The sequence below is a fragment of the Chrysoperla carnea genome, chromosome 2, assembly GCF_905475395.1.
Source record: "Chrysoperla carnea chromosome 2, inChrCarn1.1, whole genome shotgun sequence".
NCBI classification, from domain to species: Eukaryota; Metazoa; Arthropoda; class Insecta; order Neuroptera; family Chrysopidae; genus Chrysoperla; species Chrysoperla carnea.
The window spans coordinates 56665505-56679055 of NC_058338.1; the positions used below are offsets into that span (position 1 = coordinate 56665505).

At 27.7% G+C, this 13551-nt stretch overlaps 2 protein-coding genes across 2 annotated transcripts in view; one reads left to right on the forward strand and one right to left on the reverse strand.

Annotated features, from left to right (window-relative positions):
- Positions 1-13551, forward strand: part of LOC123292797 (neuropeptide SIFamide receptor-like) — a 249783-nt gene that overhangs the window by 156785 nt on the left and 79447 nt on the right. The window lies entirely within an intron of this gene.
- LOC123291996 (larval/pupal cuticle protein H1C) lies at positions 1049-2078 on the reverse strand. The gene is made up of 2 exons (XM_044872493.1): positions 2037-2078; positions 1049-1554 (listed from the first exon to the last, which is right to left on the reverse strand). The coding sequence occupies exons 1-2, from the start codon at positions 2046-2048 to the stop codon at positions 1237-1239; spliced, it is 330 nt and encodes a 109-aa protein (XP_044728428.1). The 5' UTR covers positions 2049-2078; the 3' UTR covers positions 1049-1236.

Consider the following 13551-nt stretch of genomic DNA (forward strand, 5'->3'; position numbering starts at 1 on the left):
ATCAAACTTATAAAACGTTTGATCGCTTTTTGTGTGTGTATGTCTGTCTGTGGCATCGTAGCGCAATACAATACACGCCTCAAATCGTCATGATAGAAAATGCAAAAAAATATGCTGCAAATGAGCATTTATTATACCTGACTTAAAATGATGGCTATAAAAAGGCCACAATTCGTTATGGCAATCAAACAATTTCAAAAAAGTTGTTTTTGTTCAAAGGGTTCCAACTTTACATTTGCTATTCAATTTACATTACAATTAAGCCGACAAAAAAAGTATATTAATCAATTTTGATCTTGTATTGCAACTTTAAATTTTTGTAAGAGAAAACAGAAACATTTTCAGTAAATTAACATTTTAAAAAATTTCCCCAAGTAAATATTGTATCAAGTTCTCCAAAATAAAACCAAACCCAAGTTTCAATCGTATATAAAATCTGTACGTACTTATGTATGTCTAGTATGTCTAGCCAAATGTACAAGGTTGAAACTGTATGGAAATCTATTAATTTAAATAATTATTGTAATAATAAATTGAAAATTTTTAAAACTCTTTTGACATCATTACAAGAAAGTAAGTTTTGACACACCAAAAGCCAAGCAAAATTAAAAACACAGGAAATATTTTTATATTGCTGAAAACACATTATAATTTTTTATATTGCGAATTTTAAACATTAAATTCAATTAAGAAACTATCCTTTCATCACTTTAACTAAGCGAAACCGCCTTCGAAACGTTAAAAATCTTATTGGAAAAGAAATTTCACTTTTGCAGTTGCGGTATGTTCCTATATGGAAAATTTCAACTGATTATTATCTCATGATTGTTTAACAGGTAACCCGAGGAACACCACTTATTTCACGTTCGTCAAACAATCCCTGACCAATATGTTATTCTGAGCACTTTTCACTAGTATCTCGTCAAAATTTCCATTTTCTATTACAAATCTTCGAGTTCGGACATAATTTTGAGTATATTTTGTGAAGAGTTTCTGAAAGAGAAATAAATAGCTAATAGGAACGGTATCAAATAACAAAATTGAACAATTAATTTGAAATAAATTATATTTTATGGTTTTTTATGGCATTTAAAATCGTTATCGATAATATCAATGTCGATTTCAACAGTTTTAGCGATGTTTTAAATATTTTACATCAATTACATTGTAATTGATGTCAGTAGTGTATAAAAAATCAAGGTACAATATGACGTCTCAAATTTTCATGGTTAGGCCCTAATGATGGACAGCAACAACAGCTGGTGCGGCGACAACATGGTGTGTGCGTACAGCGGCTACAACTGGAGTATGAGCTACAGCTACTGGGTGAGCTACAGCTACTGGGTGTGCTACTGCTACTGGATGGGCAACACGAGCAACAACTGGGGCATGTACAGCATGTACAGCTACAGCTGGAGATGGGTGGTGGACAACGGTTCCATGGCTACTGACTGAGTGGGCCACAGCAACTGGAGCTACAGCAACTGGAGCGGCAGCAACAAAACCTGGTTGTGGAGCGGCAGCAGCCAAACCGAAGATAGCGGCAATTACGATCTGAAAATAAACAATACAAATTAGAAATACTTAAAAATAATTGCGTTCATATTAGTTAATTTATGATCTGGCATATATTCTTGAATGAAGTTTTCGTGATAGTAGAGGTTATATTATCGCTAAGTGCGTTCTCTTTTTTAAATTTAAGACTTTAAAATCGATTTTGTTCAACTTATTAGCTTCAAAAATCCGAAAAATTCATCCTCAGAAAACATCCTCAGAAAAAATCAATGTTGTATCAATCTAACCTACTCACTCTGAACCTTAAGTGTTCAAAATGTGAAATATTAACGCTCGTTTAAAAAATATATCAGCTTATCTGTTTTTAGTTTTAAGTCAAAGACAGATAAGTTGGTTATACTCGAAAAAATATCATAAAATAAAGCAAAATTTTAAGAATTCCGTAATTTAAATTTTTACCGAAAGGAAAAATTTATAAAATTTGAAATATGAAAATACGAAATAATTAATTAGGTACTTACAAGTTTGAACATTTTGAAAATTGGGTTTTTTTGTTGAAATTTCAAGATGAAATTATTATTACAAAGTTGTAAATTAGTATGATTTAACAATAATTAGACCAACGTTTATATACAAAATTTGAATATCCCTACCATATTACAAATTGATATAATTTTTTCTTATTTCAAGGAAGGCTGTTACCAAAGATGTCTGGAGGATTTCATTTCAATAATTTGCATTTTGTTTACTCCCATAAAATAAATAAAGTAAATTTATATATTTATTTACTCTTTCTTATAGCTTTGAATTGAATTCAGATAGATTGTAATAGATAGATATTTTTAAGAGATTATTTATTAAGAATTATTTATGTTTTATTAATTTATTGTTATTGTTATTATAAATAATAACATCAAAAACCCTTGCCACTTCAAAATCAAAATATTTTATTTCACTTGCTCTTTACTATAATAAGAGTGAAATGTGGTCTCACTTTACATAACCTTACAGAATGATCGAAGTAATATATATATTGGAAATGAATTACGATTAATAAATGGTTTTAGGTTTGTTTTAACACCTAATATTTACGACCTTGTATCGATTAGACAATAATTATTCACATTGATCGTTATCTTAAATAGTTTTTCAAGAACTCTATTTGTATAAAGTTCCTTTTCGTTTCAAATTTTTAAAACTTTATTGAAAGTGATCTATTTTTATCAAATAAATAAATTAAGAAAAAACTAGAAAATTATAGGTAAATAAGTACGCGGTGCGATTACAACCGCTACAATTTGTGAAGAGAATTATACCCGCACTTGTATAGAGTTTGTAAAGGGAAATGGAAATATAATATCCTAATCGGCTTAGTTTTTATATACGGAAATGCAAGCTTAAAGTTTTTCTGTTAAAAAATTCAAAGTTTTTCCTTACAAGTAGGTAGAATTTAGTTAAGTTCTCTGCCAAAATCCAATTTACTAACGATTCTCTCTATAATATCATGAGACGAAAACTACTTTCAGAACAATCTAAAAAAAAAAAAAGAAACAGAAACAGAAGAAGCTTGTGACACAGATATGAAGCGAAATTTAATTAATAACAAGAGAAAACAAACAATTGACTTAGTTAATTGTTGAAATACCTTGTATAGACAGTGTGGAATATCAATGCTTGCATTTCTTTTAATAAATTAAAAGATTTGAAAAACCAACAACTATGGTTTTGATTTTCGAAAGTTTCGAAAGTTTTTCTAGGTTTTCTTTTTGAGAATCTTTCTCAATACCAGAAACTACCTGCAAATTATTAACTCCCATGTTTTACAGTTTTGTAGAAAATAGACACCCAAAATTTGGTCTTATTTTCACGTAAATATGTCAAGCCAAAGATTGTCCTTTTCTTTTATAAAGAACATTTTTTATATTTAAATTTTTGTTCTATTTTAAACAGTTAACTACATGAGTCCTTCGGACCTAAGACCCAATTGACCTATGTTGCTCACTTACGAAATCCAACTTACTTTTTACGTCTTGAGTACGCTAATTTTAGCTTGATATCTGTTTCGTTTTAGAGTTATGATGATCATGAACGAACATTAGGTTAGACGGACGGACAAATAGAGATGGACTACTTAAGTTGTTTTATGAACACATACCTAAATGTTGTTTGTAGCATCAATATTTCTGAGCGCCAAAACTTGGGATTTAAATTAGAACACCTTGGTATTGTATTTCATACATACAGAGTATAAGAAAAGAGACTTCAAGATTTTTCTTATTAAAGTAATCTTGCCTTCAAATTATATTAAGAAAAATATCCCATGAAAGGCGTGAAAATAAGGAACGCGAGAGATTAAATACCTGTTAACAAGGATTGATAGTTTACATTAGGAGACTGCAATTTTTCTTGGAATATTTATTCACGAATTACTAATTATGGTTTTCCACGAATTTTATTGCCTGTTTTTATCGAGTTTTTTTTTCATTTTTCAAGGGTCAGTTATCCCGTGTACTTGTCAATTAATAGTTTTTTTCGCTTTGTTTTGAATCCATCAATTCAATCCGATCAACTTCTACTTATTATAGTTATGAATTGCAATGGTGATATTTGCCATCTGATATAATCTATAGTTTACTGTTATATTCACACATGCTTTATATATAGGGTAAGATGTAGTACCTAGCGTTGCATACATTGAGTCATGAGGGAAAAAGAGTATTTTATCACAATATAAATAGTAAATTATATTGATTCTTTAACGAATTTAACTTTATAGCTAATTACTTTATGTTTATATTGTATGAAATAATTGTAGTATAAGCTTAAAAAAGACATACTTCTGATTTAGTAGGCATCCCAATATGTGAATACAATACGTTTGGTTTCATCAGGATATTTATTACGGCATAACATAAAAATTGCATTGTACTTACTTTAAATTATCTTTGTTTTCTTTAACTTCTGATAACTTTCACAACTCAATTTTTTTAAATGAACAATAAAAAGTAAATAATTTTGATTCTATTAGCTATTTAAAAGCTGTCAATGCATATTGTTTTATAAATCATACTCAACGTAACTTACTGGTTAGTGGGGAGTAAAGAGAGTAAGGTTTTATTCCATATTTCAGTTTTAAACATCACGCTTTAATTTGAGCATGTAAAGTTTCAAATACGCACAGGTATGTACTTCCTTGAAACTAACAACTGATATTATGCTTTATGGGGGTTTTCAATGTTTTAATAATAAACATTCTATCAAGCTGTTCCTTAGAATGAATTGTAACGATCGCATGTTGAAGAGAACACCTTCAAGTACAATGGCTGGAGGTGATTCTAGTTACATAAGGGTGTGAGGCATGGTACATTATAGTGTGAGCCATATATGGTTCATATATATGAACAATTTTTAATCGATAGTTAGTTTATAGCCCATTACGATATTTAAAAAAAACTGTTAGAAACGCATAATTGTAAATTTTTATTATAGGTATTACACTTTCCCCTACTATATAAAATACTACACACATGATTTACTTGGCCTATAGAATAAAATACTATAATAATTATTATTAATATTATCTCATAAAATCTCCATTGATAGATCATTGTTTGTTTGTGTATTTATTATTACAGTAGTCAACAAAAATATATAAAATTTACATTTGTTAGTATATTCAAATAAGTTATAACACACGTCATATAATTAGAGAGATTTATCGACCTTCAATTATAATTTATTTTTAGATTAATGCAAAACATTGTTTTTGGTAAATTGTTTATTATTATTTTTTAGTGCTTGTTTTGCCAGCTTAATCGGCAGCTCTAACTAAGCGAATTAAATCCGATTTTTCCAATGACTAACTTCAACAGCTTAATACCAAAACTAAGTAAATGCTACTTAGTTTACCCTCAGTGTATAATTAGAACAAAGACGTTTATTTTCCTTTCATTATTAAATCGGTGGGGTAATAATTTTATATTAATTTTATTTTAAGGAAAAATATAATTGCTCTAAGTAGCTGAAATTTAGAGCAACAAAGTTTAAGCAATCAAGTGAGATGAGTGTAGAAGATGTTATAACGCAAGTTGTCTAAGTTATTCTGTTTTTTGACAGCTAGTTTAAATAGCTGTCTCATATAAACGTCGGTAAACCGATATTCGTGGTATGCGACTGTTCTTAAAGATACAAAGTTTGATTTGAATTCACTATATCAAAAAGCTCATTTAAAATATTTCTAGGATGGCTATTTTTAATCTTGAAAAATTATACCTACGTTTGAAAATTAATTATTTCGAATTCTGATTTGCCTAAAATGTAGCTGTCTCGGATAATTTTTTAGTAAGATGAAAAAGAAATTTAAGAATTTTATAAGTTGCTTACCCATTTTTAATTGTATTACAGCATTCTGTTATCTTAAGTTGTTCATATTTTCGTCAATTTCAATGTTCCAAAAAAAAAAAAAAAATACGTGTAAATAGACGCTTTATGAATAATCAGTCTCATTTTTTTTAATAGTTTTTTGTTTTAAATAGGTAAGAAACTACTTTGAGTATTAACTAAAAATTTCGTATTAACCTTTATTAAAACATACTTATTTATATAGGCAATAATATACATCTTTGATTTTTTAAAGTTTACACCCAAATTTAACTAGTTTTAAATAATAAAAACATGGTAATTTACCTACTAATATTAAACTTTATTGATAATTAAATTAATATTAGGAAATGAAAAAAATGAGTTATATTTTTAATTGTCAATAATAATTTTTCATTCTATAAATAATAAACTTTTTGAATACATGGTTTGTATATAAACTTGTTTATTTCAAATAAAAACCTTCAATAATTTCAACAAAAATGTACACATATTTAACATGATATACCTTAAAAATAATTATAGGTACAAAATGATTGTCTGGGAGTCTGTGTGTTGTATATGTTGGCTGTTATGTTTCATCATTACCAAACTTCGAAAAATAGGTAATGACCATCATCAAGACATAACAAAATATTTATCATTTTAAGTGGATATATTTAATACATAATATCATATATATCACCAGATGACCTCCTTAAGAAAAATTAATAATTATTATAATTTTGTAAAAGAAACAATTTTTAATAACTTATTAATTTAGCGTATATAACTTTTTTTTGTTATTTTTTTTTTACATAATATTCTTTTTGTTAAAAAATAAAGGTTTTTGTCACTTTTGCAAACTGATATGAACTCCATATGACATCTGTATATAAACTATCAGCGACTGCACCCTATCAAGATCATGTTCGAACATTTAATATTTTCATAGAACGTTAACATCAAACGTTCCAAATCATTCTTAGGAGTTTTGAACATTCTAGTACATTCCTGAAAATCCCAGATCATTTTGGAATGCTCAACAACATTCTCTGATATAATTGAATATTTTGAATTGCAATTTAGAATATTTAAACAATTTTGAAACATTCCTGCAAAATCTAGAACTTTCTGTAAAATTAAGCATACCACTGATACTCTTTTCTACAAACGGTAATACAAATATTTTGGAAGTTTTTGTGGATGTTACTATGTTAGTATCGTTTAGAACGTCATACTGTGTACTGAACTATACTGTTTGGCGATACCCACAATACTTCTGATGGATTACCCTTATGCATTGTAATAAATGCTATGCATTTCTTATCGTGTCTTATCGTGTAGGTAAAAAAAAGGAATAACAAAACTCTAAAAACAAAAATCGTTATCGATGTCAAATAGTACCTACTTATATTTAGTACTTATATTTTTGTTTAGAACGCCATACTGCATACTGAATTGAGAGAATAGTTACATTAGCAATAGTTATGGGGGACGAGCCAATGCAATATGGGCGTCAGGTCTATACTGTTTGGCGATACCCACAATACTTCTGGCGGATTACCTTTTACAATTAAATAATGTCTGTCTCTATAACATGTAGGTAAAAAAAAATATTTACAAAACCTTAAATACAAAAATCGTTATCGTTGTCAAATAGTACCTACTTATATTAAATTATAGGAAAAAGTATATACAGCCATCTAAAGCTATCCAACTTATACTAATTCCAATAAAGAAATTGAACAGAGACAATTTAGTAAAGATAATTTTTGAAGATCTCGTCTGATTGTACACAGAAGTAAGACAATTGGAAGAAAGTGATTATATCTTAATCTTTCGTAACTGCTATTTTTAATTTATTGGTATAATTAAAATTTTAATACAAATTTTTCCTTTTTTTCAAAAAACAATATAAAAATTATTGTTAATTATTTAACAACAAAAAAAAGCCTGAAACCATATTATACTCCATTTTTATTCAATAAAGATATTTTGAAACACTACAAAAATTTCATTGGATTGTTAAAATTAGTGGTAAGAGGTCAATATTATCTGTTGATTTTAATCCGACCGAAACACAAACTTAATGGAATATAAATAAAATGATTAAAATCATTTGATATTTTGTGTAAATTAAATTTATTTTAATTCATTTGTATGTATGATATCGCTAACCTGGAAAAATTCCAGCTTTAAAAATAAATATAACCGCATAATATTCTTATAAAACCATTAATACTTATCAAACCCCCTCGACACCAGCTTTACTTGCATCTCTTGTCTACTATGACGGTCTTTATCTTGGCTTTGTTATAGATATTTAGTTTAGAACGGATAAAGTGTAGATATTTAGTTAATAACGGATAAGCAGATATAAAAGTATCAACGTGTAAATCCACATTGTGAGAATTATTGTTAGAAGTGGTTTTATCGTAACGAGATAAAATATGTACCAGTAATGAGTGATACAAGTGTAACCTAACACTTTTTCAACAGAGTATACTTCTAATTTTAAATCATGAACCGAATGGGTCTCTTATAACTATTCAAGCCTAGACATAAGATTTATAAGATTTATTTAAGCCTAGACACTATTTTTGGAACTATGTTCCTTATCGCAAGATATTTGTTTGCTGTTTGGGAGTTAAAACGAAAAAAACTGCAACAGACACAAAAAACCGACATCTAGGTTACTTAGAAAACTAAAACTTTGTCAATCGATTCAGCTAGCCACTAATTTTGAGAAAATACAAAAATCTTCTTATAACTGTCAATTTGTATTTTCTGGCAACATTTTATGTTTGGTCATTTTAATAAATGGAGTTGTGAAAGTTATCAGAAGTTAAAGAAAACAGAGATAATTTAAAGTAAGTACAATGCAATTTTTGTGTTATGTTGTAATAAATATCCTGATCAAACCAAACGTATTGCATTCACATATTGGGAAACCTACTACTACCGAATGGAATACCACCAGCTATTAACTTTCTAACTCATAATCAGACACATAAGAGGGACAAACTCTCTTAACCTCTATTTTAAAGAATCCTCAATCGACACAAATCAATCACGCCAGCTGGTGGTAAATGCAATGATGGTATATCTACTTTTTCAAAATTAAAAATTGATATCTTCTATCGGTTTTTTACTCTTTATCTGATCACGCTTTACTACAACATGCTATTTATGTGGAATTATTGTTATTTTGCGGCTGGTACACACATGGATACATAGATACATATAGATACTATAAGAAAATGGTTTTAAAAACCTGTATCCTGAAAATTCCACGTTGTTTTTTTTTAACCTTTAATGTGTTAGTGTTGCAAAGGAAACAATCATTTTAACATCCATCGATTTTGTATTAGGTAAACATTTGGTAGAGAGTATACAGATGAATAATGTTATTATTAAATTGGAATGAAATCGTCAAGGGATAATGTTCACTAGCCCAGAAAATCTTAGTAACTATTACCTGATATATAACGCTTTTTTGAATATATTTTTATAAAATAGTTCAATGGACAACTTATTCGGAGAAGGCAAGTTCGGTCAAATGGTATTTATATTATTTTACTTTGGTAGAATCCTTTGTTTCTTCATAATTATTAAGAGAGATAAGTATTGTAAAAAATGAATGTTTTGTGCCTTTATGGCCACCGGAAAGTGTCTCCTTATGGCCACCGGAAATTTAGCAAGCCTGTTTCTTGGTGTAAAAAAGTGTGACCGGTAAAATAATAAAATATTAAAATTGTAGAGAAAACTAGATCAAATAAAAACAAAAGTTTGAAAAAAAACATGTATTTGCAAATCATATTTACATATTCATTATTCGACATTAATCATATTATCAAGATATATATCTCATATCACAGACTATTTGTATTTTTTTTCTAATTTTCAGTAATACCTTACCATACAAAATCCGTGCCAGCGATGTACAAAATGAATCAGTAAATTTGTTTGATAAGTCCTACATTCGCTTACCATTTAAGAAATGCGACCGACTTTGATAAATTTTTAAAAACAGTGAAGTAAATTGAATTTTATCCTACATTTTAATTTGATATAAAAGATCTTAGAACTAAAGATCTGTTTCACTTTAGAAAAAAGTTAGCAAAATTGAAAAGCAAATAATAAATCTCAGATAATAAAAATTTCAGACTTACTAGGGAGTCTGTTTTTACTAAGACTTTTCATATGCAGCAGCAACATTAAAATTGTAGTGTAAATCATGAAACAATAAAGCAATAAGTAGGAAATGGAGCAGGACAATTCAATACAAATACTATCCAGTAAATTTTCAGAAACTACAGAATGTTCAAGGTAGGTACCTTGTCTTCTAGGTATTATTGGCACTTGCATAGCATACAGTGTTAAAAATTGGTGTTTTTTATATATCAAATGAAAAAATTAATTTCATTTATCATTTTGTACATTGAAGAATATATACAATGATTTAGTATAAGTGGGCGTAAAATCATAGTTTTATTTATTAAAATCAATTATTTTAAATAAAGATTATGAAAAGATAAGTGTTGTTTTTGCAGTAAAATGTAAATGATATATAATATAATTATGATTAAGAAAATTTTAATACCTCTTGAAAATTGTAACAAGGATACTTTGAATTCCTACATCACCTTTTGAAGTATTCATATGAATAAATTCTTTATATCTTATATTTTATAAACAGATTACATTGTTTTAGGTACAATTCCGTCTATTTTACCGTTTTACTTATCCAGCTAACAATATGAAGGCTAGACCTACACAATTATAACTATAATGACATACTAAACAGAGATTCGATTATAATTTCAATAATTCTGCAATAGTAAAAACTGTGGTGATGGTGACAAATTTTTGCATGCCACCATTGGACGCACGTGCTTTTATTGGCGTATATTGCATGTATGTATGTATGAACGTATGTCTATTTGTTTGTAAATTTCTTTATTACCTCGTATCCTCTAAACAGCTCAATGGATTTCAACATTTAAGATATCATTATATTTGTCTCAAAAACCAAGTGTTCTTAGACAGGTGTATGAAAAAACAAAACAAAGTGATGGTGCGAAATAATAATACGTTAATAAAAAAAAATTAACAAAACCTATTGAGCAGAGTGTCAAAATAAAGGAAATTAAAAAAGATTACAAAAATAAATATATATATATATATAAGTTATATGTTTAAATTTAATTAGGAATGATAAATTAGTTTTAAAATTTTAATATAGTATAAAAAGAGGATTTTTTATAGTGCAGGGACACTAAAAAGTTTAAAATAAAATTAAAAAATCAAAAGCTCGAATGCGTTAAATAAAATCTGAAAAGAAAGAAACAAATTCAATAGTCTATATAGCGATTTTATCAGTCGGGACTGATAATTGGAAAGATTTGAGCCGGCCAAGATTTTGAAGGGCCCCGACTGTTAACGCCGCTATGTAAAATATTGGACTTGTTTTTTCTTTTCAGATTTTATTCAAAGCATTCGGGTTTTTTATTTTAATTACAATCTAAATAAAATCTTTTTTAATATGTCATTGCAAAATCAATTTATTAAAAACTAGAGTGATATCCACCCGCTTCGCTGGGTTTAAAAGTAAAGATTGATAAAGATAGCTCTCGCTTATCCTCTCTCTATAACACTCGAAATTATGGTTAGGATTGTTTTACATAGGTAAAATATATATATGGTTTTCTATTTTTTTGAATGTATGAAATAGTAATTATTCATTGAGTATATCAGAAAGATGGCCGTGAAATATTTTATATTGACTACTTTTACAGAAATTTGTAATTTATGGTAATATCAAATTAAATTAATTTTTAAATTTTTTTATTTTTTTATTAATACATCTTTATAAATTATATCTCATGTGTTATTCTGAAGTATAATCTATATTTTCTGTACAGTTTCATTAAATACCATTTGATAGTTTTAGCGTGAAAGCGTAACAAACAAACAAACAGACAAACATGCTTACTTTGGCATTTATAATATATAGAGATGATTGGAATATTATCTAACAATATTGATCATCAATGATAATGAAAAATAAATTACGCGTAAATAAATTATAAACAGCAATCAATATTTTTGGTTTTATATTAGAGATAATAAAATGTGGCGTATAAAATAATATTGTTTAATTTAAAATATTGGTGGTTTTATAATTAGCATGCTTTTAAATACTATCAATGTAATTAATTATATTGATAGGAAGTTAAGTGATGTATTTAATTCAATGTATATCATAATACAATCAAGAGTAGCCTGGAGTTGGGGATACTCAATTCACAACAAGGTTGTCCCTGATCAGGGATTAATACTCTTATCTACTTAAATTTTACTAAAAAGATTCTTTCTAGTTCATAAAAATTAGAGAATACCTATAAATTAATATTATGTATAATTAATAATTAATTAGTACCTAATTTCTATTTATTAAATTTTCTTGTTTTTATTTTACTTTCTGTACTGGTAATAAAGAACAATCCGCAGTTTCACACTAAAAAAAACCAAAAAGGTTATAATAACAATGATAAAACTTTACATTTATGTGTCTTGAAACCATTTTTTAAAATATGATATGATAAATATTAAACAACTATCGATACGTCTTTACCATGACACAAGTTTGCTTCATGGTACAAGATCCTTATGTAGTATAGATCAGACCTTCATGTTCATAGGAATATTTGCACCGATTGTACTGAATGGAACTCTCTTTAACAATTAATATATACCGTCCTCTCTAGGAAACTGCATTCCAGGCGTCATTTTCTCTGAGCCTCCAGAATCAGCTTAAACTGATATTTTTAAGGCTCGGGATCAATGAGACTTCTTTTTCCCACTTATATTACCGCAACCTATACTTTTATACCCATAAAAAGGCGAAAATAAATATAAAATTCAGTGCGTTCGCGTTACAAATTACCCGTGGTATCGTAGCACATTATGTTGATGATTGAATGTACATGAGTCTTTTCTAACCTTATCTCATTAACAATTTAGATTATGCTTAAAACCTACTTACAGCCAAACAAAATACGCACCATTAAGCAATGATTTAGATGGAATGTGAATATAAAACAGAATAGTCAACTTGTATCATTATAAATGAATAATAAAAACAAATTTTAAGTCCTATGAAACACTAAAAATAAGTTTTTTTTACTCGTGTCGCTGGCATCTTAGCGTTGAAATCGAATATAGTGATATTTGCCTAAAAATAATAGAATTATTCAAGTTACATTGTGTCCTGGCTAATACATCTTATCCAAGTAGCCAACTAGTTGTCAGAATATTTTGAAAGGCATTTGTTGAAGCATTGGTTGTTTCTTGATAGATTTTAAGAAGAATTTGATTAACAACTAATTACTAGTAACAAACTTTAATTTTATTGAAACTATCAGATAAATTAAAATGTTTTGACAGAGGTCATACAGCTCACAATTATTTTTTACAGGTATGAAATTATGATGATTAAGCAAATAATTTCATGTTGTAAATTATTTAACTTTAGTCGTGATTTTTAAATAATCAGAGGCTATTTTATGCATTCACCAGTAATCAATCGTGACGAATGTATTGTCCTCAAGTATTAAAACAAATATTTTTTTAAAAATAACAAATGATTCATTATTTACCGCTATTAATTAT